This window comes from Oncorhynchus mykiss, chromosome 11 (assembly GCF_057628025.1).
Source record: "Oncorhynchus mykiss isolate SJ-2025 chromosome 11, ASM5762802v1, whole genome shotgun sequence".
In the NCBI taxonomy this organism is placed as follows: Eukaryota; Metazoa; Chordata; class Actinopteri; order Salmoniformes; family Salmonidae; genus Oncorhynchus; species Oncorhynchus mykiss.
In genome coordinates, this window is record NC_143032.1 from 44,230,001 (window position 1) to 44,256,670 (window position 26,670).

At 46.1% G+C, this 26,670-nt stretch overlaps 1 protein-coding gene across 12 annotated transcripts in view; it reads right to left on the reverse strand.

Moving 5' to 3' along the window:
• Positions 1-26,670, reverse strand: part of LOC110535712 (family with sequence similarity 172 member A) — a 246,421-nt gene that overhangs the window by 83,223 nt on the left and 136,528 nt on the right. For 4 of the 12 annotated variants that reach the window (XM_090190185.1, XM_090190184.1, XM_090190187.1 and 1 more), the window contains exon 9: positions 22,224-25,252. The exons of the other annotated variants lie outside the window; for them this stretch is intronic. In XM_090190185.1, the coding sequence (XP_090046311.1) occupies positions 25,196-25,252 (57 nt within the window). In that variant the 3' untranslated portion in view covers positions 22,224-25,195. Of the gene's footprint in view, positions 1-22,223; positions 25,253-26,670 lie in introns of those variants that run through there. 12 annotated transcript variants of the gene reach the window in all.

Below are 26,670 nucleotides of genomic sequence, written 5' to 3' on the forward strand. Positions count from 1 at the left end.
GGAGCTATATACAAGGAGTACCAGTACCAAGTCAATGTGCAGGGAAGGAGGTAGTTGAGGTAATACAGTTCGAACATGTGGGCAGGGGTAAAAGGGACTATACAATCAGGAGACATAATATACAGAGTGGCAACAGCGTATGTGATGTGTGTAAGTGTGTCACTGTGAGTGTGTGGCGTCAATATGCGTGTGTGTGTGTGTGTGTGTGTTGGATTGTCAGTGTAGATATATAGGTTTCCATCCAGTTGGCGACAGATTATCACGCAAATATTTGACAATTCCACCAGTGGTGTGCTTCCACCAAACTGATAAAAAAACCCATGCTTGATGATGTAGTGAACACAAAATGTACTTTTTCCAGATACAGGGATGCTTCGGGATTTTGGAAATGAATCCCGTTATCTACTTCCCCAGAGTCAGATGAACTTGTGGATAGAAAAAAATGTAGGTCTCTGTGTCGAGCATGGAGGAAGTTAGAGGTAGTTTCGCGAGCCAGTGCTAACTAGCGTTAGCGCAATGACTGGAAGTCTATGGGTATCTGCAGTTAAATGTGTTTCCGTCGCATTTTCAACTCTACTGATAGTTTTGTCACCAAAACTGTTGGTACCTGCTCTCTAGCCAACAGCTCGCAGATCCAGCGCGGGTAGGCTAGCCTACATCAGATTGTTATGGATAAGAGAGAGAATAAATATTTGTGAATAACGGCAGTCAAGCATCGATCATCATGTCACCAGAATAAGACCCTTGGAATGTATTGGAAAGGAGCGTCAAACTCATCACCGTGCACTTCCACCACCCCGGGAATTTCATCCTAACTTATTTCATCTAGAGCCAAATACACTGCATGGATTTCCGGAGACGTAGTGGGAGGACCACACACCATATAAACATATTACGCTAAGTTTACTCTGATATGATATCAATATTTCCACCACCATTTCTCGCATAATTCATTTTACTGACACGAAAAGATCCCACCATGTCGAACAAACAAATGATCTGTCGCCATTTATAAAATTGTACAGAAAATTCCGGTTTCCACCACAGCTGTCGTGATTTTTTTTATACGGTATGACTTGCCTCGCATGAAAACTGTGGATGTAACCGTGGTTATTGATGGACAACAATATTTTCAATATCTGATTTAAGTGCGGACTAAGGCTGAACCATTCAGGAACACTCTACACCTCTTGGAAAGCAATTCTGGTGTGTCTCTGGCATTACAATGTGCGCATCCCAGGGTTACACATTCAGAAGACTGAGGCAGGACTTCTATCTGGGCTTTGCTCCTTTCATATTTCTTTTGATCCTGACAAACTCCCAAGTTCCTGCAGGTGACAAGCATACCCATAACATGATACTTCCACCAGAATACTTGAAAATGCATTGAGCAGACTTCCAGCTCTGCCTCCATGCAACGAGGAGAGGATTCAGGACAGCTGTTCTCAGCAGTCCTCGACAGTACGAGAAACATGTGGAAATACTTGTTGCACTAAACCAACAGGCAGATGTTGAGACATTCACTATCTCACTCGTGCCCTTTCCATTCACACCACAGCATCTGGATGCAACCAGACGGGGTGAGGAACAGGAGAAATGGGGGGGGGGGGGGGGGTAAAGAGAGAGAGAAGGAGAGGATACACAGAAGGTGGATGTGGACGACTAACTAAGACTGCAGCTGTACTGTTACGTGTATTAAGAAAGGAAGTGGCAACATTTGCCGACCGTGTAAGACGAAGGCCATGACTACATCCTGAAACACACAGACAAGGCAAGTAGGGTCAAAAGGCAAGAGCACATCAACAACCCACCCTTCTCCTTTCCACTGGATGAACGGCCAGCCTTCTCCCTCACATACTATCCAATACCCCCCGTGACTTGATTTCCGTTACAGCAATGTCATATTATACAGAGACGAAGAGGCTAAAAGGCCTTGAAAAACTGTCAAATTCTGACCCACTTGGCCAACAGATGCCCACTAAATCCAGTTTCTGACAATCTCCATGACCGTTTCTGACAAACCGCTCCTCCATCCACCCCAACCCCCTTCTCTCCCCACTCCCTGACCTCTCACATGCCCTCTACAGTAAAATACAGTGTTTAGCGTTTTAAGCTGCTTCCCATCACAAAGCCAGCTAATTGCAGGACTTTTGCAGCAACAAATTGCATTTTCGCCCGTGATCTTGAGCGGGACAGAAACACGAAGAAGAAGAAGGAGGGAGAAATAAAAACAACGTATTAATCATGTTTATTTATCAGGATGAGGCGTCGGATGTCGGGTTGAAATAACAGACGAGGCTGCATTTAACTGCACGCGAAGCCATCTCTCGCCGAGATAAATACTCTCCCATTCCACTCTCTCCTTCTCTATGATGCTAGCACCGGCGCTACAGCCGCCATCTAAACACCGGCAATAATAAAGACAATTATTTAGGGCTTTGATAATTATGTGTCAAAGGCAGAGAAAACCAGTGGATAATTGGGTGAAAACTGAATGGTAATCCACAATGGACTTCCCCGGGGGGGGGGGGGGGGGGGGGGGGCTGGGGAAGGATATGAGAGATATCGAGAGAAGGGGAAATAAACGAGGCCTTTTAAAGGGAGCGCCGCTCACGAGCAAATCATCAAGCTAGCGAACGGCTACAATTACCAGGGAGAGCGGATGGAGTCTTGGAGGGCCGAGCGAGACAGAGGAGAGAGAGAGAGAAGCACCCTGGGTCTGTGGAGATGGTTGTGTTGTTTGCCACCCGATCGAGGGCCTAATGCGCTCAAACTGCTGCCAACAGCGGAGGATAATCTAGGACTACTCACGAAGCGCTGGAGTGCTGCTTAAATATTTGATTGATTAACTGTCCAACTGCTGCCAGTGAGGGAGAGGATTGCACAAACACACAAGCACACGCACTTACAAAGAGAAACACACACACAAACACTCATTCAATCACACATTTATACACACACACACACATATACGACCACAGCCTGTAGGCTTTTGCGAAGTCGCTGCTGGCCAAACAAACATAAACCCTGACTTGTGTTGTGACAACCCCAGGCAGATTTTACATAAATCAATGAGGGGAGCTGGAGACATTAGAGCCATAATCAAACACTGGCAACTTGATAATCCCAGTCTGGATTAGACAGGACAGAACACTGAAGCACTGTAGAGGTGACAGCTAGAACAGTTAGAGGACTGGCTGGGAGCTGGTAGTTTTGGTCGGTTTCCCCTACTGACAGCCTGTGAGGTGAAACAGAAATCTGTCCAGAGCCGCGCTGTGCTGACCTCGCTGAACTGGCCTGACCCCAACCAAGTGTGTGTGTGTGTGTGTGTGTGGGGGGGGGGCCCGGGTCAGCCCTGGGGCCTCCTGGTTGTCACCCCTGGCCTGGCTGTGAAAACACAGGCAGATGGCCCCAGGCTCTGACACCCTCTACAGGAAGAGACAACTTGAGGGCTTTCCCCTGCTTTGATGGCCCTGGGCCCCCAGGTCCACTCAGGTCCGCTCAGCTCACTGACATCCTTTGTCTGCACGGCAGGAAGGAAGCCCTCTCCAACAAGAGGCCACGGGGAGCAAGTGGGAGTGTGTGTGTGTGTGTAGGTGCGAGCTTGCATCTGTACGTGCAGCCGTGCAAAGGTCAAAAAAGGACTAGGGTCACATGCATTTAGGGCCATTACTCGCCTGGCCCCCCATTTAGCGAACCCTGGTGTTGGTGTGATTTAGGAGAGCTGGAGAGGTGACCGACCGTCAGACCGACCGACCGGGAGAGTGCCGCAAAAGAACTTCCTCCTCCATTTCCTCAGGCAGAATAGGCCGCCACGTGCAGGGATTGGGGAGGGTTGGTGGAGACTGGGGGCGAGGGGAGCGGGGTCCAGGGGCAAGGGGGGTATTGCAGGCGTTGGTGAATGACAGTGTCGGACATGGAATGGGTGGGTGGGGACTCTCCACACACACGTCAGCGGGGGCCAGCAGGAAAGGGAAGCCCAGTAAATATTTACTGACACAGCAGTTCGCCAAAATGGCGACCGCCTCTTGGAAACAAAAGGCAGAGGATAAGGAGCAGCGTGCCAGGAAACGCAGCGGTCGCGGGCACATCGCCCTGCATGTGCCCGTGGAAAACAAGAGGAAAAAAGGAAGGGAGGACGGATGAGGGAGGGAGAGGGGTAGATAGGATGGAAAGGGAGGGTTATGGGCAGGGAGCGTTCGTACACAATGGTGCGCTAGTGCAAGGAAGCCCCTGATCAGTGGGAACAATGGTATCTTTTGCTTACAAGCCTCTTTGTAGCTCTCAGTGTGTTCGCGTACCTGTGTGTACAGTCGTTTGGTGTGTGAGCGTGTGTGTAGACTCGCTTGGTGTGTGTGTGTGTGTGTGTGTGTGTCAGGTAAAGTGCATTCACGCTGAGAAAACGTGGCAAAGACAATCTGAGCAGCTGGTCATGGCTGTTTGCTCCTAATGACACACACCCTTGGTTGAGGAGAGGCAGCTGTGTGTGTGTGTGTGTGTGTGTCTCACATGCACACTCTCTCTCTCCATCACTGAATAAATCTGGCTAAATAAATGCATCTTCTATAATTCCTAAATATTATTAGTAGCTGCTCTTCCATCTCTATATTGATGCATTGAGTAACAGTTCCACAACGCTCTTAATACAAACGCACTCAATTGACTCAATTGAAACCCAGAGAAATTCCTGTTGGATTGACAGACCGGTGATTGAAGAGACTAAGCACGTTTCGTGTGTTACTTATAACCCAGACAACAACAAAACAGGACATTTTCAGGTATTTTCAGGTCTCCTTATTTATCAGCCCCCATTCAATTAATGTCCTATTAACATCTGCACAGGTATGATAATAACTTCACTTTTGAATTAATTAGCAGATGCTCCACTGTCATGAAGCGCATCCATTATTGTACAATAACCAAGTTCGGGAAAAACAAACGCCTAGAGACGTAACACAGACGTTCCCCTTTTTATAGAGTTTCTTAGTAATATGTAACATTATCAACTTAACTCTTTCGATTTATGTATGTGTTTAGGAACACCAATTAACCCTCTAACACTCATGGGAATTGGCCTACATGGATAGGGCTAAATGGAAATATTTCTTACAGGAGGAGTATGAAAAGCATCAGCGTGGTAGCAATTGAAAGGGAACAGTTTAGGAGATTATGGGGAAATTATTAGTCCAAAGAATTGAGGACAAAACAGCTCACCTGACAAGACTGAATCCAAACATTACATGTGATTTGACGTGCATTTGACATTTGGCCGACTTTACGCCGTGTCTGTTGATAACAAACTCTGAAAATACCCTGGATACATTCAGAAACATGATAAAACTATTCCTGTAAAATGTGGGATAGGTGCAACATAAAGACCAACAACAAAAAAGAAAGGGTTTTTAGTGAGAGGACAAAGTCATTTTAATAAACTATTACGACTCAAAGAAGAGTCTTGAACTATAAGGTGCTATCTTGACCTCTGCTAGCTGTGCCGTTGAGGAACTAAAGCAAGTGCACTTGTCAAAAAAACTGACCATTATAAATCGCAATCTGGGTCAGGTGGGCGTCATTTCAAAGCTTGTCCTATTCCCACACATGACTAGCTACGTAAAAAAAAAACAATGTGATCTTACAGTGTTACGCTTTCAAAGGGCAATTCAGAGAAACAGATCATCACTTTGGTGTGCGTAGAAAGGAGTCATGAGTGCATTTAGGTGCGTGTTTCCGCGGGCAAATGTCCTTCACAATAAACAAACATAGGCTCATTCCGTTCAGAACAACCCAGGGGTGTGACGCCATGTCGTCTTGTAACTGTACACCTGACACGGGGATCATAAACACTGATACTGTATACGTCGTGAGTTTCGTGCTATGGAAATGTGAAGTGGACATTTGCACTCACCGGGGTTTGGCTTGCTTATACGACATCAAAGCGCTATCTATTATAATCCTCAACGTTGCATCTTTCAAAATGCATCGAGTCGCCTTCATGTACAGCATTTCCCCTCACTCGGACAACACAACATTTGAAAAATGTACCCAATTAGCGAGAGGGATGGGGGAAGGTTCTTGCTGCGCGCCGTGCTCAAGTCCAGGACGGCTGTCAGTCAAAACCCCTACAGAGCTGTGAAAGCGGAGACCCTGAGCTCTGAGGTCATGTATAGCATGACACTGTACAGCCACAGAGTTCCAATTTAGGTGCAGTTCAGTTCCAAAATCGGCCATTTTAAACCCGGGTACACGGGTACGAGTGTAAAGGGCTTCAGAATTCCTCCTGACATGAATTTCTAATTATGAGGCTTTTTTTTTTTTTTAACAAAGTGAAATTACAGCCCGGGTGTAGCTAATTAAAGTCTAACTTTAATTAGGATATATCTTACTTAAGAAAAGTGATTCCGAGCCAAGGTACAAGGACAACATCTTCATCACTCCCCAAATTGACTGGCTGGGAGTAAGAATAGCCTCCTGGTCTAAAGAGTGAAATTAGAAGTTATTTTAACATGCTGTGGATATTGACGGGGCCTCACTGTCTCTCTCTCTCTCTCTAACTCTGTGTCTCCCCACCCTACGGCAGTGCAGTAAAATAGAAACCTAACCTCAATATTTTCTCTCACAGTGCTGGGACTTGCTGGCCCATTAAATTATCCTTCCCATGTGTCATCTTGCACATTTCCTCCATGAAATTTTCGTATAATTAAACTTTCTTAATGATTTATAAGATACAATAATAGCCGTAAGTATTTCAGAGCAGGTTAAACTGACACCCTTTAAGTGCACGCGGGGGATGACCCTGTTTTAACATTGTTCTGGATGGTTGACTCCCGGCTGGAGAGCAGGATGGATGGATGAAGGGAGAGAAGGAGGGAGGGAGGCAGGGGAGAGAGAGGTAGGTACCCTGGTGTCATAACTCAGGGTAATAGTGACATGTAGGAGAACCCAGGGCCTCTTGAACCCAGGGAGGGAAAGAGGGTGACCCTCACATACACACACACACACACACACACACACACACACACACAGAAAGACAGACAGACACGGGCAAGTCTGTTACCAGTGGCGCACGCACGCACACAGATGTTTGCTCTCTGCTGCCTCTCTCACGGCGAGGCTGATATGATTGCCACTTAGGAAATCAGTGTGTTTTCATACCACACAACTCTGCCAAAGCTAACGTGTTAAATATCCACCACGCGGCAATGCTGCGGCAGCCATGTCCATCTCCACTCACACACTGTGCTGCTCCCTTCACAAGAGAGAGCTGCAACGTGTTGTGACTGAAATAAACACTATCGCTGTCAGTACACAAGTGTCCCAAACTATAAGCTCATGAGTTTATAAACTGTTTTATTAAACTATATTTCACCTCAGACAGCGTCACTCCTAACCAGTGAGGAGTTACAAGAGAATCACAATGTGTTTCCCTTAAACCCAGAGATGCCAGCTCCTGAGCACACTGGCAAGTCAGGTAAGTTTCAAGTTTTATTAGCCATAAGTACAGCCGGTATACACCATGCACCAACAATATAAAATAATACAAAGAGAAGAATACGAAAGGGAAAGGAGGATACCTGAAATGTGTCTTCCGCTTTTAACCCAGCTCCTCTGAATCGGAGGTGCCGGGGGGGCGCCCACATCATCGGCGCCCGGTCACTGCCTTGCTCAAGGGCAGAGCGGCAGATTTGTCCACCTTGCCCGGCAGGGGGAGTCGAACCAGCGACCTTTCGGTTACTGGCCCAATGCCCTTAACCGCCTACGGGTAAGGTAAGTGTATGTTTGTGTGACACCCCCTTAAAGGGCTCTCTGAGCTGGACTCTCAGGGGAGGGGTTCTGTTGAAACTTTCAGGGGCACTCGACCCATTTCTGAGACATGGCTCAAATGGAGAAGGAAAAAAAGAAGAGTTAAAAAAAAAGTGCTAACGATTGTGACAAAATAATTCTCCCTCCCTTCAGTTATCAGCCGTTCCTTCAGACACACTCGCCTCCTCAGCCCAGGGGCAGGGAGTCCGCAGTCCCCCCCCCCAAAAGTGACTCGGTGAACCCCCTGTCCTCCAAGGAGGGATAGTGAGCTGGAGAGAGCCAACTGAAATTAATTAAAATATATAACAATCTGAAATTAACTTCCCATAGCCACCAGCCATCTTTTAACTGGCGTGAGAGACTGAGCGGTGAGACATGGAGGGAGGGAGAGAGAGAGAGGGAGGGAGAGAGAGAGAGAGCGAGAGAGAGAGAGCGAGAGTTAATAGAGAGAGAATAGAGAGAGAGATAAAGAATAGAGAGAGATAGAGAATAGAGAGAGATATATAACAGAGAGAATGTTACAAATATGCTGTAAGACTGCTAGAAGTACAATTGTCCCACAAAGTAAAACTTCTCGATTGTCCCATCCTAAAGAAAGTTTAGTCCACCACCCCTGCATTGATATTATGCTAATCTAAGAGAAAAAGTTGTTACTATTATCAAGAGGAAAGCGTTCAAAATTGGCAAAACTAAAAAACTAAAACATACACAGTTTTGGTCCGAAATTAAATTAAAATGATTGGCACCTTTTCAATACCTTGAGAGGGTAACGGCACTGAGCCTTTTTCTAAACTGTTTAATGAGACTGGAGAACACATTGGGGAGGGATCTTAGACCAGTCCTCCATTCAGGATCTTTCCAGATCCTTGATATCCTTTGTCTGCTCTTGTGGACTGGCCCTCTTCAATTCAAACCACAGGTTTTCAACGGGGTTCAAGTCTGGAGACTGAGATGGCCAACGCAAAATGTTGATTTTTACGGTCAGTTAACCATTTCTTTGTGGATTTTGATGTGTGCTTTTGTCTTGCCGGAAGATCCACTTGCGGCCAAGATTTAGAGGCAACCAAGTTTTGGGCTAAAATGTCCTGGTACTGGGTAAAGTTAACGATGCCGTTGACCTTAACAAGGGTCCCAGGACCAGTGGAAGATAAATAGACCCCATAACATCAAATATACACCACCATATTTTACAGTAGGTATTGGGTTCTATTCTGCTTATGCATTCTCATTTCAGTGCCAAACCCACTACTCCTGGTGTGTGTGGGGCAGAGAGTTCTATTCCACATGACCACAAGATCATCCAGCCAGACAATAACCCCAAGCACACATCAAAATCCACAAAGAAACGGTTCATTCGTTCTCCAATCTCATAAAACATTTCAGAAAAATGTTCAGTATCCTCGTAAGGTGATGTATGGAAAGGTATTGAAAACAGGTGCCAATCATGTTGACCCTTTCCTTTATAAAAACAAAAAATCTAAAATCGCTTTCCTGAGTATAAAATAACATCATTCTGGAGCATACAATATGGCTCAGTATTTGTATAAATGATCTGACACAGTCTTTTTTTTTTGCTCATCTTTATCAAGGGTGCCAATATTTTCGGAACCCACTATTTCATTGGTATCAACTCCGATAATATACGGGGTAAAAAGAGGGGGCATTTTTTAAGGCGCACCCAAGACATTCCCTGTCTGAACATTTTGAATAGACCATAGAAATAGTGCTTTGATCGAAATTCAAGTCAAACAGCTAATCAAAAGTTTTAAATTAAAGAAGACAAGGTTTTCACACTACCAGTTTCAAGGGGAAATCAACCGGATCCATGAAACATGATCAAAACTAATGAAAAACTGGACCTATGAAATGATTTTGACCATATTTATTTATTCCATTTTCCTTTTTTAATCAAAGTTCGTAAAATGTGCCAGGCGAGATCAGAAAAGCAATATTATCTCCTAAACGTTTAAAACGTTTAAATAATAATAACGATAATCATTTAAATACTTTGATAGTTGCTTTGCCACAACAAAATACTGGAAATTGAGGAACACAATTGCAACTTCAGTTCTCGTTTATTCGCACTTAATTCAAATATGATTACTAAAACTATTACCTCGTGATTCCGTAACACACAATTGCTTCAATGCAAAGCTTTGATGTCATGCAGACAGTTACTAAGAAACACCGAAAGACAGCTACATATAGCCTTGTATATAAAACACCAAATCTTCATCACCTATTTTAGCAATGATTCTAAGATAAATCTCAAGAGAGCGCAACAAATAGCATAACTTGTTGTTCTACTTTTAAAAGCACTGCTGTTGTTGATTACAATAAAAGCTATAAGAAAGAGGGGGGGGGGGGGGACATTCTGACCCAAACTATATCCATCTTATCAAAAATGCAATTAAATCAAAGTGCTCTGGCCTGAAGCTAGGACGAGCCGCGTCAATCCTGTTCCAAATGCCAGAGAAGATTACAGTAGTAGGGGCTTGTGGATTTCACAAACCCTTTTTTGATTAGTGAGTCAATTATTTCTCATTACCAAAAGATGCTATTTGGGAAAAGGACCTTGTCACTCAATCACGTAAAGAAGAAGTCCTCTAAAGAACGAGGGATAAACCATTGAACGGGGGGGGGGGGCGATAAAACCACCAGAGTGACCCCCCCCCCCCCCCCCCCCCAAACTCCACTTCTAGTCAAATGACCTTTTTTTTTTACTATTAAGGCTCTGTCAGGTCTTTGTAAGGTTATGGTAATTAGGGGCTCGACTGATGGAGGACATTTGAAAAGAAAATAGTTGATTTATTAGTTTGTCTCGCCGAGGAAGACAGTCACACAGTGCCGAAGGTAAGTTTGAATGTGGTGATTATCTTGTCATTTCCAGGATGCGTGTGTGTGTGTGTGTGTGTGTATTTACTCTTTTCAGAACAGTGATGTGAGAGACTGCTTCGTGGCAGTTTGTGCAGTCCTCTTTGTTCTGTGCTAGGTTTGACACATCTGCAACAATATACTCAGCCACCTCCATAGAGTGCTTGGACCATGTGTCCCAATTAACCCAATCAGGAATATGTTCTGATTTCCCTAAAATAACTATAAGAACATCAATAATTCACTGATACCATCTGTCACAAAAACAGCCATAATCCCAAAAATGTACAAATTAGATATCAATAAAATCCACACAGTAACTATATATAGTTTATGCATACATATCCACCACACAGCCAGATCAGGTGGGGAATTTTTCAATAAATTGTGATAAACTAGCTAAGTGAAAACAAAGGCCTGTACTCTCTGTGCTCTTGGGGAGTGCTCTCCTCTCTGGGCTCGGCTAGCCGCCCTGCCCTGACCCAGGTTCCAGGCGGTAACGCTAGCCTCGGGCCTACCGGGCCTCTCTCTTTCTTTGCTAATGACCTGGCCAGCTCTGTGTGCACGGAGACCACCGAAACAGACACCCAGTGTCACACACAGTGTCGCCCAGGGGACAGAGATGGACACCTGGGGATAGAGAGGGGAATGAGAGCCTGTCACTGAGAGTGGCCTCTGAGGGCTGTAGGTGAACCTAGGTGTCAGTGGACTGGCTGTCCCTCTGTCCTCTTCTTTCTTTCCTCTCCTCTATGCTGTTCCAGCCCCTTTCATTAACCTCAGAGCCGGGGTTCAGCGTCAGACCAGACACAGAATGCACCTCGACACCACTTCTAGCTGCCGCACCACCTAACGGCAAATGTATTATTAGTGAATTCTGATCTACGGAAAACACATGAGAGAACCGCCCTTAACCACACACACACAGTTATCCAGACCTGCAATGGGGAGAGAGAGGTAACAAAGGACAGGCAGTGCCCCCTAGTGTTTTCATCAAAGAGAAATGAGACCAAATCGAGTTACCCTCTCCCTGTACATAGAAAAAGAGAGAGGGAAGGAGGGATGGGTGGAGAGCGAGAGAGGAGTGAAGAGGTTTGAGTCACAGGGGATGTGGCATCACATCTGATAGGCTTCTGTGTGTGTGTGTGTGTGTGTGGGGGGGGGGGGGGGGGGGTAGAGTAAGCGTTGAGGGTGGTGAGGAACGGGGGGGGGGGGGGGTATTAGAAGATTTTTGACACAGCCAAGATGTTTTTAATGTTCCAGGCAGGCAGGCAGCTTGAGAGAGAGAGAGAGAGCGGGAGAGAGAGAGCGAGAGAGAGAGAGCGAGAGAGAGAGAGCGAGAGAGAGAGAGCGAGAGAGAGAGAGCGAGAGAGAGAGCGAAAGAGAGAGAGAGGGAGAGAGAGAGCGAGAAAGAGAGCGAGAGAGAGAGAGAGAGAGAGAGAGCGAGAGAGAGAGAGAATGTGGGCAGGCGAGGCAAAGAGGGAGTAGCAGGCCATGCATGAAAGCCGATGTCAGCGAGTCCAGAGGAATGGTAGAGTGTGAAGGCGTCTAATAGGAAGAGCTGAATACAGAAGGCACAGAGACACAGGCTGAATAACTAAAGCCAGCGTGGCCTGACCACTGATTCAATCTCACACGCTCGCACACACACACGCGCGCGCACGCTCGCAAACACACACACGCACACAAATTAATAACTGCCACAAGCCAGGAGGAATGGACATATACACAGGCCCCACACAATCACATGCGCAAGACAAGTCAAACACACAAGCGAAAGTACACAAGTGGTGACAATTAAAGTGCAATTAAAGACACACTTCAAATCATCTCTAGGTGCACACAGTCTTGAGCCTGCTATCATAGAGCCATAAACCCACAGGAACACAGAGGCACGTAGCGACGCTCACGCTATAAAGAGAAGAAGAAGAGAGCAAAAGGTCCGGGTCGGTCTGATTCTCTTTCTCTGTGTATCTCACCGCCCCCTCACTTCTCTATTACACACATTGTGGCTTGGTTACGTGTGAGTGTGTGTTTTTTTTCTTCCTTCCCTGGGACGGACAGTGCCGTGCGTAGCCTCAGATTCCCACCGTGAAACAAGGCCTGCACCTCGGTGAGTTCCGCATTCAGCTCCGAGCTAGCTATGACATCAAAGGCTGTTCCAAGCCAGGAGGCAAAGACGCAGAGGTTCTCTCTCTCTCTCTCTCTTTAATTTCTTTCTTCCCTCTCGGCTGCTTCTCAACCCCATCATATTTCACAGCACATAAAACCTTAAAATGGCACATAAAACAGTTCATCTCTTTTCAGTGTCCGCTTTCCGGACTTAAAAATTAAATATGTTTTACCGCAGGTACATAACTTAAACATACCCCCGCAAAAAAAAAAAAAAAACTGTCGTAAAGAATTCAAGCACGACTCTTGATGTATTGGAAGGTGCGGATTCGCATATAATGCCACCACAACAGCAGCTTAGCACAATTTGAACACACTGCCTGATGGACTTGTGGACATCTTCCTTGTATGATATTCTGTCTTTAACTTGACAGTATAATCCCCTGTGTGCGCATGTGAAAAGTGTGCACGTTGCCTCTACCAAGAAACACACAGGGAAAAAGTCAACCTGGAATTTCAAAAGTTCAGGCTCTACAATAAACGTAGAAAGCACAGAGGCATGGAGAGAGACGGAGAAAGGCAGGCGGAGAGGTGAGGAAGGGAGGGGGAAGAGGGAGGTAGATGAGAGAGAGACATTGGGAGAGAGGGCTGCAGAGTCAACCCTGAGTCATAGACATTCGTACCGGGATCTGCCTCTCCTCCCCCCGAAACCTGGTTTTCAACCACTTATGTTCTATGTTCTACTTTTGACTATTTTACTGTTCTACTATTTCAGCCAGCTGTGAGTCGCGGGTAAAAATCTATCGTATCGCTCACATTTAGATATCGTCGAGCAATACCTGCAAGACCGGGCCAGGCCAATTTCCTTCCATTTACTTTTTCGATGGTGTGTATTTAAACGGCAGTGTAGCTATTCCGGTTCACTGAAATTGGTAGTATTCCCAATAGAAAATGCTAGGATAAAAGGCGAGACGTTAGACAGGCTATTTGTCTGAGCTATCTGTTGTCTCTGCTCATTCTCACCCCTCCATCTTCTCTCTGCAGTCTACCCTTCCACTGTCCTAAGTACCTAAAAGACAACACAGATCGCTAACTACATACTGTTACACTCACAGCCCAGATGGAGGGAAATGAGGACGAGCCAGACGGAAAAGGGCAGAGAGTAAGAGGGGAGAGCGAGAGAGAGAGAGAGGAGGTCGGGCTCAGGCAGTGTGGTAGAGGGAGAGTTCACCTCTGAGGCGGAGCGAGGGGGAGAGAGAGAGAGACAAAGCGACGGGCTCAGCTAGGAGAGCAGAACAAAGAAAGATGCAGCATGGGAGTCTAGCCACTGCCGACGCCGCCACCACTGCTGCTACACACACACACAGCACACGCCACGCCAGCCTGACCACCCTGAGCAGCGTGTGCGTGTGTGTGTTGTGTGTGTGTGTGAAATGAGCAAGGTACACACTTGCCCTCCGAACACCTTGCAGGTACACATAGAAAGACAGCATAGAAAGACTCGGTCTACGCCACCAGCGGTGAGTTCAACCTGAGAAGAGACGGAGAGAAAAGGAGGGAGAGTTGGAGGGAGAGGAGTAGAGACAGGGAAAAAAACATGGCAAAGACAGGAGAATCCGGGTAAAAACAGAAGAAGAAAGGAAAAGTATTTCTCTCTCCCACCACATTGTTAGAAAGTGAGGGTTGAAATAGAGGGTGAGGAAGGAGGGAAGGAGGGGGCTGGAAGGGAGGTGGAAGCTGTTCGATTTTAGCTGGAAGCTGATAATACTCTGGGACCCAGGTACTGTATGTATGGTGGGGCTCAGATGGAGGAAGAGAGTGTGTGTGTGTGTGTGTGTGTGTGTGTGTGCCAATGAATGTGTGTGTGCCAATGAATATGTGTATATTTTGTGCATTAAGTATATTTTGCTTGAACACACCATTAGATGAGAATACAAAGGTCGAGAATGAGGGAGAGGATGAAGAGGTAACTAGAAGGAGAAGGAGGGAGAGGCAAGGCATTTAACCCACTGTTCCTAGGCCATCATTGAAAATAAGAATGTGTTCTTAACTGACTTGCCTAGTTAAATAAAGGTCAAATAAAAACAAAAAGAGGACGGAGGTAACTAGAGTGAAAGAGAAATTGACTCTGCTAACTGACAGAGGGAGAGGAGTCAGGAGTGTGACAATTTATGAAGATATTGCCGGTAAAGATTTCACTCTCCTCTCCTCCTCTCTTTCCCCGGCAGGTCTATGATGTTGGATGTGAACTCTGTGTAACACTGTCTCCGGGAAAAAACAAAATGATCAATGCGAGGAGGCACCGGGCTCTCATGGACAGGCCAATCAATGCTAAAAAAGAACCTTGCCCAGGGCCTTATGCAAATATAAGCACGTCCCGTAACCTCGGGAGCGAACATGCGCAGTAGATCAATGGGCCCGGGTAAAACCTTACAGCTATATCATCCACAGCCAGTAAATATGTAATGATGAATCCCTTAAGATTCAAGTGAACTCTTAAACTAGGTTGGTTTCCTTCACCGGCCTGAAAAGAAGGCAGGCAAGAAAAGAAATCCTATCCTTACACAACCGGCTAGGATGGATAGATTTTTCTCTCCTTTTCACTAGGCGAGAAACAGAATAAAAGGAGACACACAAAAAAAAAAAAAAAATTGTGAAAAGAGGAAAATTATGAATAGTCACTTTAACAATACTTGTTTGAGACGTAATGATTTTCAATTACATTGCCATGGTAACATCTGTGTGTTTGTGTGTGTGTGGGGGGGGGGGGGGAAGAGCGGAAGAGCGGTGTGCGTCGCCGAGGCGACCCGGTGAAACCCTGAACCCTCCGACACAAGACAGCGTGACGGGAAAGAGGAAAATAAAGAGGAGAAAAGGCACACGACTAAAAAAAAATGCTCATAATTCTCTTGAGGACATGTGATACCTCACAATACATGAAGCAGTAGATGTAAAAAAAAGTCGTTCTCCTCTACTGCAGACGTGTGGGTTAGGGTTATGGGTGATTGATTAATAGAAATGATCTATATATCTGTTATAAGATAATGAATACATTAAGCAATAGAAACATACTGTACAACCACAAAAACACACAAACTCACGCCCGACGCATGCACACGCACGCGCACACACACACACACACACACACACACACACACAGTGTAAGCAGGCTTCTTCCCTGTAAACAGCTGTGTAAATGCAGGCAGTAGGCTAGCACAAATATAAAACGCAACAATTTCAAAGGTTTTACTGAGTTACAGTTCATATAAGGAAATCAGACAATTAAAATAAATTAATGAGTCCCTAATCTATGGATTTCATATGACTGGGAATACAGATATGCATCTGTTGGTCATAGATTCACAAAAGTATGGGGACACTACATCAGATGAGTGGATTCAGCTATTTCAGCCACATGTTAATGACAGGTGTATAAAATCGAGCACCCAGGCATGCAATCTCCATAGACACACATTGACAGTAGAATGGCCCGTACTGAAGAGCTCAGTGACTTTCAAAGGGGCAACGTCATAGGATGTCACCTTTCCAACAAGTCAGTTTGTCAAATTTCTCCCCTGTTTAAGCTGCCCTGGTCAACTATAAGTAATGTTATTGTGAAGTGGAAACGTCTAGGAGCAACAACGGCTCAGCCGCAAAGTGGTAGGCCACACAAGCTCACAGAATGGGACCGACGAGAGCTGAAGTGTGTAGAGCGTAAAAATTGTCTGTCCTTGGTACTGTCCTTTGGAACTCGCTACCGAGTTCCAAACTGCCTCTGAAAACAACATCAGCACAAGAACTATTAGTCGGGAGCTTCATGAAATGGGTTTCAAGGCTGAGCAGCTACTCAAAAGCTTAAGATCACCAAGCGCAATGCCAAGCATTGGCAGGAGTGGTGTAAAGCTTGCCGCCAATGGACTATGGACCAGTGGAAGCGAGTTCTCTTGAAGGTTCGACAGACAAATCTGGGTTTGGCGGATGCCAGGAGAACGCTACCTGCCCCAATTCATAATGCCAACTGTAAAGTTTGGTGGAGTAGGAATAATGGTCTGGGGCTGTTCTTCATGTTTCGGGCTAGGCCCATTAGTTTCAGTGAAGGGAAATCTTAACACCATCTTTGTGGCAACAGTTTGGGGAAGGCCCTTTCCTGTTTCAGCATGACAATACCCCTGTGCACAAAGCGAGGTCCAAACAGAAATGGTTTGTCGAGATCGGTGTGGAAGAACTTGACTGGCCTGCACAAAGCCCTGAACCCCATCGGACACCTTTGGGATGAATTGGAACACCCACTGCGAGCCAGGCCTAATCACCCAACATCAGGGCCCAACTTCACTAATGCTCTTGTGGATGAATGGAAGCAAGTTCCAACATCTAGCGGAAAGCCTTCCCAGAATAGCGGAGGCTGTTAGAGCAAAGGGGTGACCAACTTTTTAGATTTTGGAATGAGATGTTCGACGTGTCCACATACTCCAAATCAAATCAAATGTATTTGTCACATACACATGGTTAGCAGATGTTAATGCGAGTGTAGCGAAATACACGCTGTAGTACACGTTGATTCAGAGCATCCCAAACACGGTCAATGGGTGACATGTCTGGTGAGTATGCAGGCCATGGATGAACTGGGACATTTTCAGCTTCCAGGAATTGTTTACAGGTCCATCTGACCTCGTATTTCATGCTGAAATATGAGGTCATGCTGAAATATGAGGTGATGGCGGCGGATGAATGGGCCCCAGGATCTCGTCACGGTATGTCGGTGCTCTCAAATTGCTATCGATTAAATGCAATTGTGTTCGTTGTCCGTAACTTATGCCTGCCCACCGCCACCACAGGGCATTCGGTTTGCAACGTTGACATCAGCAAACCGCTCACCCAAACGACGCCATACACGTGGTCTGAGGTTGTGAGGCCGGTTGGACGTACTGCATTGTGTTGTGTGACAAAACTGCACATTTATAGTGGCCTTTTATGGTCCCAAGCACAAGGTACACCTGTGTAACAAGCATGCTGTTTAATCAGCTTCTTGATATGCCACACCTGTCAGGTGGATGGATTATCTTGGAAAAGGAGAAATGTTCACTAACAGGGATGTAAAATGTATGCACACAATTTGAGAGAAATAGGCTTTTTACGCATATGGAACATTTCTGGGATCAGCAGCAAGGAGATATCAGCTAGTACGCACGCACATCTTAACAATCTGCATTTAGCTTGCTTGTGAAGCATCGCCCCAGAAACAAAAAGACAACCAATTTAACAATCGCATGTGATTCGAGCTGCGCTTAGGCGGCAGCACAGAGAGAAACACTTCACAAACTCGTCCGAAATTTAATCTAATAACCAAAAAATGATTGCGAGAATAAACAAAACGCCAAAAAGTGAAAATAATGGCAGACTATCGAGGGGAAATGTTCACACAGGCTATTGTGCGCATCTCTTTCAGACGGATAAGCAGCCGTCATTTCAGAGACCGTCGTCTTGTCACAACGCAGGGGCAGTAGTGCTTTGAAATGGATGGCCAATGAAGGCCATTCGTACATAATCACGCTGGGTGTCTGATAGAAGGTTTCAGTGGGGGTACAATGTGTTGTGTGGAAGAAAGGCCTTGGTCTATCAATCTAGCAAGCCTCACCAGGTATTGAGGTTTCTTTCAGAAACAAACAAATCAATTCAAATCAAATCAGGTTTTGTAGCCAGGACATTTAAACAGTCCAATTTAGCCTAAGAGGGGAGGCTCTCGGAGACTATTCATCAAGAGATAGAAATTAGATGTCTGTATTTCAGCTCCATACAGCACAGACACAAAGCGTGTATAAGGAATTTTAGAATAATAATATAGTTGACAGACATACACGTGCACAAACATGCACAGATGAGCACACACACACACACACAAACACACACACACACACACACACACACAGGGCTTGCATGTCTTCAGCTGAGGTGTTGCTGCCTTGCTGTGCTGGCTGGCACTTTTATCATGGTGGTCCTTTTGTTTCACGTCAAACAAAACGGGGCGCTTTGCATAGAGCTCCACTAATTTCGGCTGGTGCCCCCCTCCATTTATCATAGCCTCTCACTCTCTCCTCCCTATCGTGGCACTGATAGCACACCTCAACGCGCACGCCTGACTCAACACCGCCGCTCTGCTCTGGACGATACAGACCGGCTTCTCTCCAGGCTAGCGCTCCGACCGACCGACCGCCCGAGACAGAGATAGAGGGGGGGAAGCATTGAGAGAGAGAAATAGAGAGAGAGAGACTCCCACTGCACCCCGCCAGCTATGTAAAACCTTGACAGGAAAAAAAAAAAGCCTACTACACTAAACTAGTCAGACTTTCAGAGGAGAGGGTGTGAATACACTACCGGACGTGGATGTGGGGGGTTTTATGTCTTGGCATTGGGATGGTTTTCTTAACGAGTTGATTTGACCGTGGTGAATACAGGAAACAACAGAATCTGGCTCTTGGTAATCGGGGCGAGAGCTAGAAATAAGTTGGAGAAAAAGTATGATTTGCTAAAGGTTAAAGGTTGTGTTTTGAGGAAAGCAGTAGGGTTTGACAGTGATAGGAGGCTGGGAGGGAGAGAGGGAGAGAGAGAGAGGGGGATTTTTACATTGACGGACTTACAGTAGTGAGTGCATACTACCTTCATACTGTGTAGGCTATAGAAACACATTAGTGACTTCTCCAGTGGCGCGCCACAGGAGAGCTGGCCGGTTGGCATGTGGTTGCCACTACACCATGTGTTCAGACTGAGGCCCGGGAGGGCAGAGAAAAGCTGAGCAGAACTGGCCTCAGGGTCACTATGGGCCAGCAGTACAGCGGCTGGAGAGAGGCAGGAGGAAGAGAAAGAGGCAGGAGGAAGAGAAAGAGGAGGAGGACAGGCTGAGGCAGAAGCCACTGAAGTCCCAAAGAACTTGACACCAGAGCAGAAAGAACGAGAGTTCTCTGAAAAGCTCCAGGGATAGACCCAAATCCTGACCTGATACGCACATTAACATCAATGCAAGAGAACGTTCCCTTGGTGTTTGTCAAGTCCGGCATCCGGCCAAAGTCACGCTTGTCTCTCCACCAAAACGGTGATGGGACATGGTCTGGAAATAGCTCTCCCACCATCATCATCGAACTCCTAGCACCTCATCCACCCACTGAGAGTCCGTATGGAACGCATGTCCTCCAACTTTTTCTCCACAACCCATCCTCCTCAGCCCTTATCAAACAACACGACATCTGCTCACATCTGAGACTACCTACGTACGGAGACAGAGCGGGAAGAGATACCGTAAAAGAAAAATATCTGTATTCCCCGCAGAGAAAAATACACACAGAACCTATATACTGTAAATACAGCACACGTGTGTGTGTTTGTGTGTGTGTGTGTGTGTGTGTGTGTGTGTGTGTGTGTGTGTGTGTGTGTGTGTGTGTGTGTGTGTGTGTGTGTGTGTGTGAATAGACCTATACATTCTGTATGTTCTGTTGTGAGGTGGAGATGGTGGGACAGTTGGTTGGCAACCCACACATTTGCGTATTGGGAGACAGATGCATTCTTACATAAGCCCTTATATAACACGGCTCCATCTTGTCCAATAACCATGCTCCTTTTCACTGCTTGAGCGGGAAGGTTACAGCGGGTTAGACACCCCCCTGCGCGCCGTGCCTCCCCCTCCGCACCCCTGGCAACGGAGGAAGATGAAAAGGGGAGCGCAGGCAGACAGGCAACTAGGAAGGGTAGGGAGGCAGGCAGGCAGCGAGACAAGCAGGCAGGCAGGGAGACAAGCAGGCAAGCAGGGAGACAGGCAGACAAATAGGCTGAAAGACAGACAGACACAGACAGGCACACTGGCAGAGCACACTATGGCTGTTATTGGTGTGTGTGTGTGTGTGTGTGTGTGTGTGTGTGTGTGTATGCATGTACAAAGGATAGCTGGTCCCCGACATCCTATCGGTGCCATTTGAATGGGCTTGGCCGGTACTGGTAGGAAATGGAAGTCAGGGGTATACATCATCTAGGTGCTCTACACTGAGACCTACATGTAACTGACAAAATAATGGAAACACTTGAGTAAATGAGGGATAAAAAGTATATTGAAAGCAGATTCTTCCACACAGGTGTGGTTCCTGAGTTATTTAAGCAACTAAAATCCCATCAGGCTTAGGGTCAGATATAGAATTCTGAGCAGACCTCGATTTTGGCTACCATGGCTATGCCCCAATAGGATGAAAATGCCCCCATCCACAGGGCACGAGTGGTCCCAGTGGTTTGAGATGCACGAAACGATGCAAACCATATACCATGGTCGTCTCAGTCACCAGAACTCAACCCAATTTAACACTTCCGGGAGATTGTGGAACGGCACCTGAGACAGCATTTTACAACACCAACAAAATACCAAATGATGGAAATTCTCATGGAAGAATGCTGTCGCTTCCCTTCTACAGAGTCCCAGACACAAGTAGAATCTATGCCAAGGTGCATTGATGCTTTACTGGCTCGTGGTGCCCCAACGCCCTATTAAGACACTCTATGTTGGTGTTTCCTTTATTTTGGTGTTACCTGTAAATGAACGGTCAGTCAAACACGTGATCTAGTTGCTTTGATTATCAGAACGCTTTCATAGAGAGGACGAGAAAAATCTTTGGCTTCAATGAACAAGTGTTGGGTCACGTCCAACCACGTCGACTATTTAAATTGGCTAACTCTTATCAAGTGCAAGTTAATCAACAATTGGAATTGCCTGATGTGGATTTGGAGACGGAGTGTCCTTTCTACTGTTCGCAAGTATAGCCCGTTTGTTTACAAACATTGGAGTAACATTTTTATTTTTATTTTGGGTTCTGACGGGGTACAACAGTTGATCTAAGCTCATGAGGCATCTATAAGTCATATTCTTCAAGAATCAATGAGTGTGTCATCAATTTAAAATCCAAAAACGTATTTATCAATATTTACCACAGATTGAAGCTTTAAAGCCAAGTACAAGTCCTACAGACAGAGAGAGAGAGAGAGAGAGGGGGAGAGAGAGAGAGAGAGAGAGAGAGAGAGAGAGAGAGAGAGAGAGAGAGAGAGAGAGAGAGAGAGAGAGAGAGAGAAAAAAAGCGAGGGAGAGTTGTGAGAAAGAAGGACCGGGAGAAGGAAAGAAAACGGATAGAGAGATAGGGTTGGGTTTGATAGAGCCAAAGAGATGCAGAGAGGATAGAGAGAGAGAGAAAGAGAGGAGAGACGGAGGGAGGGAGAATGCTAGGCTACTATTCACTCCAACATAGGGATTAACATGGGTAACCAGGATCTTGGGACTGTCCCAGGAGCACTCTTCACAAGACCTGGGAAATTACATTTCCCCCCCAATGTCGCCACTAATGAAAATACACAAAATACACAACATGAACAGTATCAGATTAGCAAAAAACAAAAAAGCACATTATCCAAACAGGTTGTCGCATGGAAGCCTTTAATCTCGGATATTTACTTAACACAAAGTCGGCATGAATTCAAAGCACACACATAATTGACACTGTCGGAATGCATGCATGACCCGAATTAAACAAAATAGAACTGTTTGGCCATAATGACCATTGTTATGTTTAGAGGAAAAAGGGGGAGGCTTGCAAGCCGAAGAACACCATCCCAACCATGAAGCACAGGGGTGGCGGCATCATGAGGACGAAAAATTATGTGGATATATTGAAGCAACATCTCAAGACATCAGTCAGGAAGTTAAAGCTTGGTCGCAAATGGGTCAAATGACTACAAGCATACTTCCAAAGTTGTGGCAAAATGGCTTAAGGACAACAAAGTCAAGGTATTGAAGAGGCCATCACAAAGCCCTGACCTCAATCCTATAGAACATTTGTGGGCAGAACTGAAAAACTGAACTGATGAAATAAATGAAATATTAAATAAATCATTCTCTCCACTATTCTGGCATTTCACATCCTTAAAATAAAGTGGTGATCCTAACTGACCTAAGACAGGGAATTTTTACTAGGATTAAATGTCAGGTGCTCTTACTGCTGCTCTTTAAATACTTGTTACTTTTATCTCTTATTCTTATCAATATTTTTTTAAACTGCACTGTCGGTTAGGGGCTGTTAAGTAAGCATTTCACTGTAAGGTCTACACCCGTTGTACTCGGCGCATGTGACTAATACAATTTGATTTGATAACAGTGCAGAGAGGCATGAGGGAAAATGCTATCTTGTCCTGTCCTAGAGTCTATGCTATTGTCCTATCCAGCCCCAATCCCACTGAAACCCCAAATCCCGACCCGGCATGAAAAAAATAAATAATAATAACTTTAGATGAAAAAAAAACGTTATTCTCTCATCCATAGGTTGCATTATCAAAGCACGTCTCGCCTACGCATGTCATAATATGGCCAAAACATGTCCCCCCCGCTTCTCCGTGCTGTCTCGTATTGCTGCCCATATGTGCGCTTCGGTAGATAATGTGTGCTCAACAAAAAAGGTATGAGAGTAGAAATTTCAATTTTTAAAACATTGAAAGTTGGTACCTGTGAAGATACCTTGATATTTAAACTATTTGCACTCTTCATCACCCCGTTATTCATGAACTGATCTGCTATCTGTATAATCATCAACTAAATTTAGCTGAATAGGAGACATTCGGTCATTTGTTGACGGAGGTTATCTAGCAAGATTAACAACAAAGGTAATTTGGTCTTTTTTCATTTGACTGTCGTCATATATACAACGTTTGTATATATGTCCTGAGCACGCTCTGTCGAGACTGCTGAAATGCGCTGAAATAATTGAGGAACATGATAAAAACATGACATCTTTACATAGTGCCGCAGCCAAGCCGATAAGGTGGGGCTGCGATAATCTTATTTGGGAACCCTGGCTATATTGACAATCTCTTTGGTTTTAAATGCTTTAACTGGCCACATATTTCTGTATTTCCCGGGACTCTCAGGATAAATATGAATTATTCCCGCTATTAAAACTTGGTAGATTTCGACATAAAGCCATCCTCCTCCCTGCAGCAATCTTCTCTCATTCAAAGGCATTTAGCTACTCTTTGATGTGACTATAATTAGTCTATACACACTATGAAGTGTTTTAAAATAAATCAAATTGCAATGAAACAGTTGAGCGCTCCAAACTGAGGGGATACATGGTAGCGAGCAGGGGAGGGCAGAGCAGGAGAAATTAATCGCAGATCGTTTGATGTGCTTGATCAGAAACGTGTTTATTAACTGCAAAAGGGAGCTATAATTAACCCGGAGACAGCTTGTTTTCTCTGGGTCTGCTTGTGTGTCAAATGGTTCATCCCGCAAGGCTCACATCCCACCATGTCCCCCCCCCCCCCCGGACACTTTCTCCTCAATTAGGTGGTTGAATGTGTCTGTGGGATGTGAGTGCTTGTGTGTATATATCCCTGTTTCCGTGTGTGGGGTGTGCATGTCTCCGCACATTAAAGTGTTTACGTGAATGTTTGCATTACAGTTGTGGGTTAGTTCATTTACAGGATATTGTGGAGAAAGGTCCAGCACCCCAGGCTTATGAACGCAACAATGTCCCAACAGTGGCAATGATGGAACAAAAACCTGATCGTTGCTCCCTATGAAGCTAGATCCCAGTAGGGAAGAGCAGGGGCTATGGATGTACTCCCCAACCCATTCATTAACATTTAACCAGATGTTCTTATCCATGGCGATGTACAGGAGCAATTAAGGGATAAGTGCCTTGCTCAAGGCCTCATCAACAGATTTCTCAAGTAGTCCGCTCTAGGATTCAAACCAGCAATCTTTTATGTACTGGCCCAACGCACTTAACCGCTACCTGCTTACCTATGTCAGTGCAGTGTAGTGGGGCTGTCAGGGGATAGCATGGGGAGGGAGGGAGGGCTGTCTGGGCAGGGGGTCTTGGTGGGATGGTTGACACTTAGCTCCAAGGCTAGCTGGCCCCAATGCCCCCTAGGGGTCAGGAGTCATGGCTAGTCCTGAGAGGGTGAGGGAAGGAGGAGTGAGGGAGCTATGACACCATTGTCACAGGGCACAAAGTAGAGACACAGGTGATTGGGGAAAAAAATCACACATATTTAAACACACACATATGAGAGAGAGAGAGAGAGCAAGAGAGAGAGAGAGAGAGGGAGAGAGAGAGAGAGAGAGAGAGCACACCATCCTTGGCACACACAGAGGCGGGGGAGGATGGCTGTCACGGACAAAACACCACATGAATATTTAGCAAGCAAATTAATATTACAAAATAAAAAAAAGAGTAGGTTTACAGGAGGAACAATATATATTCCTGGAATTACCAGTGGGACAAGTACCCACAACGCCCACCCCCCACACTACACTTGTCCTCACCTACCCTCCGCTCCCCTCTCCAAAAGCAGAGGAAAGAGATGCTTTAAATAACGTGGGTTCATGGAGAGTCTACCAGTAAATCCAACAGATCAAAGAGCTATGATCACCACCAGGCTCCTGCACCAGCTGTCAGAGAGAGAGAGAGAGAGAGCTGTGTGAGAATAGTGCACTTACCACCTAACCAAGCTATCTGAGCACTGCAGAGAGAGACAGAAGGAGAGAGAGCCCTGTGAGCCTAGCACCTAGCCTACCTACCTGAGCACTGCAGAGAGAGACAGAAGAAGAGAGAGCCCTGTGAGCCTAGCACCTAGCTTAGCCTAGCTATCTCAGCACTGCAAAGAGGGACAGAAGTAGAGAGAGCCCTGTGAGCCTAGCACCTAACCAAGCTATCTGAGCACTGCAGAGAGAGACAGAAGGAGAGAGAGCCCTTTGAGCCTAGCACCTAGCCTAGCCTAGCTATCTGAGCACTGCAGAGAGAGACAGAAGGAGAGAGAGCCCTGTGAGCCTAGCAACTAGCCTAACTACATACGCACTGCAGAGAGAGACAGAAGGAGAGAGAGCCCTGTGAGCCTAGCACCTAGCCTAGCTATCTGAGCACTGCAGAGAGAGACATAAGGAGAGAGAGCCCTGTGAGCCTAGCACCTAGCCTAGCTATCTGAGCACTGCAGAGAGAGACAGAAGGAGAGAGAGCCCTGCAAACCTAGCACCTAGCCTAGCTATCTGAGCAATACAGAGAGAGACAGAAGGAGAGAGCCCTGTGAACCTACCACCTAGCCAAGCTATCTGAGCACTGCAGAGAGAGACAGAAGGAGAGAGAGCCCTGTGAGCCTAGCAACTAGCCTAACTACATGAGCACTGCAGAGAGACAGAAGGAGAGAGAGCCCTGCGAGCCTAGCACCTAGCCTAGCTATCTGAGCAATACAGAGAGAGACAGAAGGAGAGAGCCATGTGATCCTAGCACCTAGCGTAACCTAGCTATCTGAGCACTGCAGAGAAACAGGAGAGAGAGCCCTGTGAGCCTAGCACTTAGCCTAGCCTAGCTATCTGAGCACTGCAGAGAGACAGAAGGAGAGAGCCATGTGAGTCTAGCACCTAGCCCAGCCTAGCTATCTGAGCACTGCAGAGAGAGACAGAAGGAGAGAGAGCCCTGTGAGCCTAGCACTTAGCCGAGCCTAGCTATCTGAGCACTGCAGAGAGACAGAAGGAGAGAGCCATGTGAGTCTAGCACCTAGCCCAGCCTAGCTATCTGAGCACTCCAGAGAGAGACAGAAGGAGAGAGAGCCAAGTGAGTCTAGCACCTAGCCTGGCTATCTGAGCACTGCAGAGAGGGACAGAAGGAAAGAGAGCCCTGTGAGCCTAGCACCTGGCCTAGCTATCTGAGCACTTCAGAGAGCGACAGAAGGAGAGAGAGCCCTGTGAGTCTAGCACCTAGTCTAGCTATCTGAGCACTGCAGAGAGAGACAGAAGGAGAGAGAGCCCTGTGAGTCTTCCACCTAGCCTAGCCATCTGAGCACTGCAGAGAGAGAGACAGCAGGAAAGAGAGC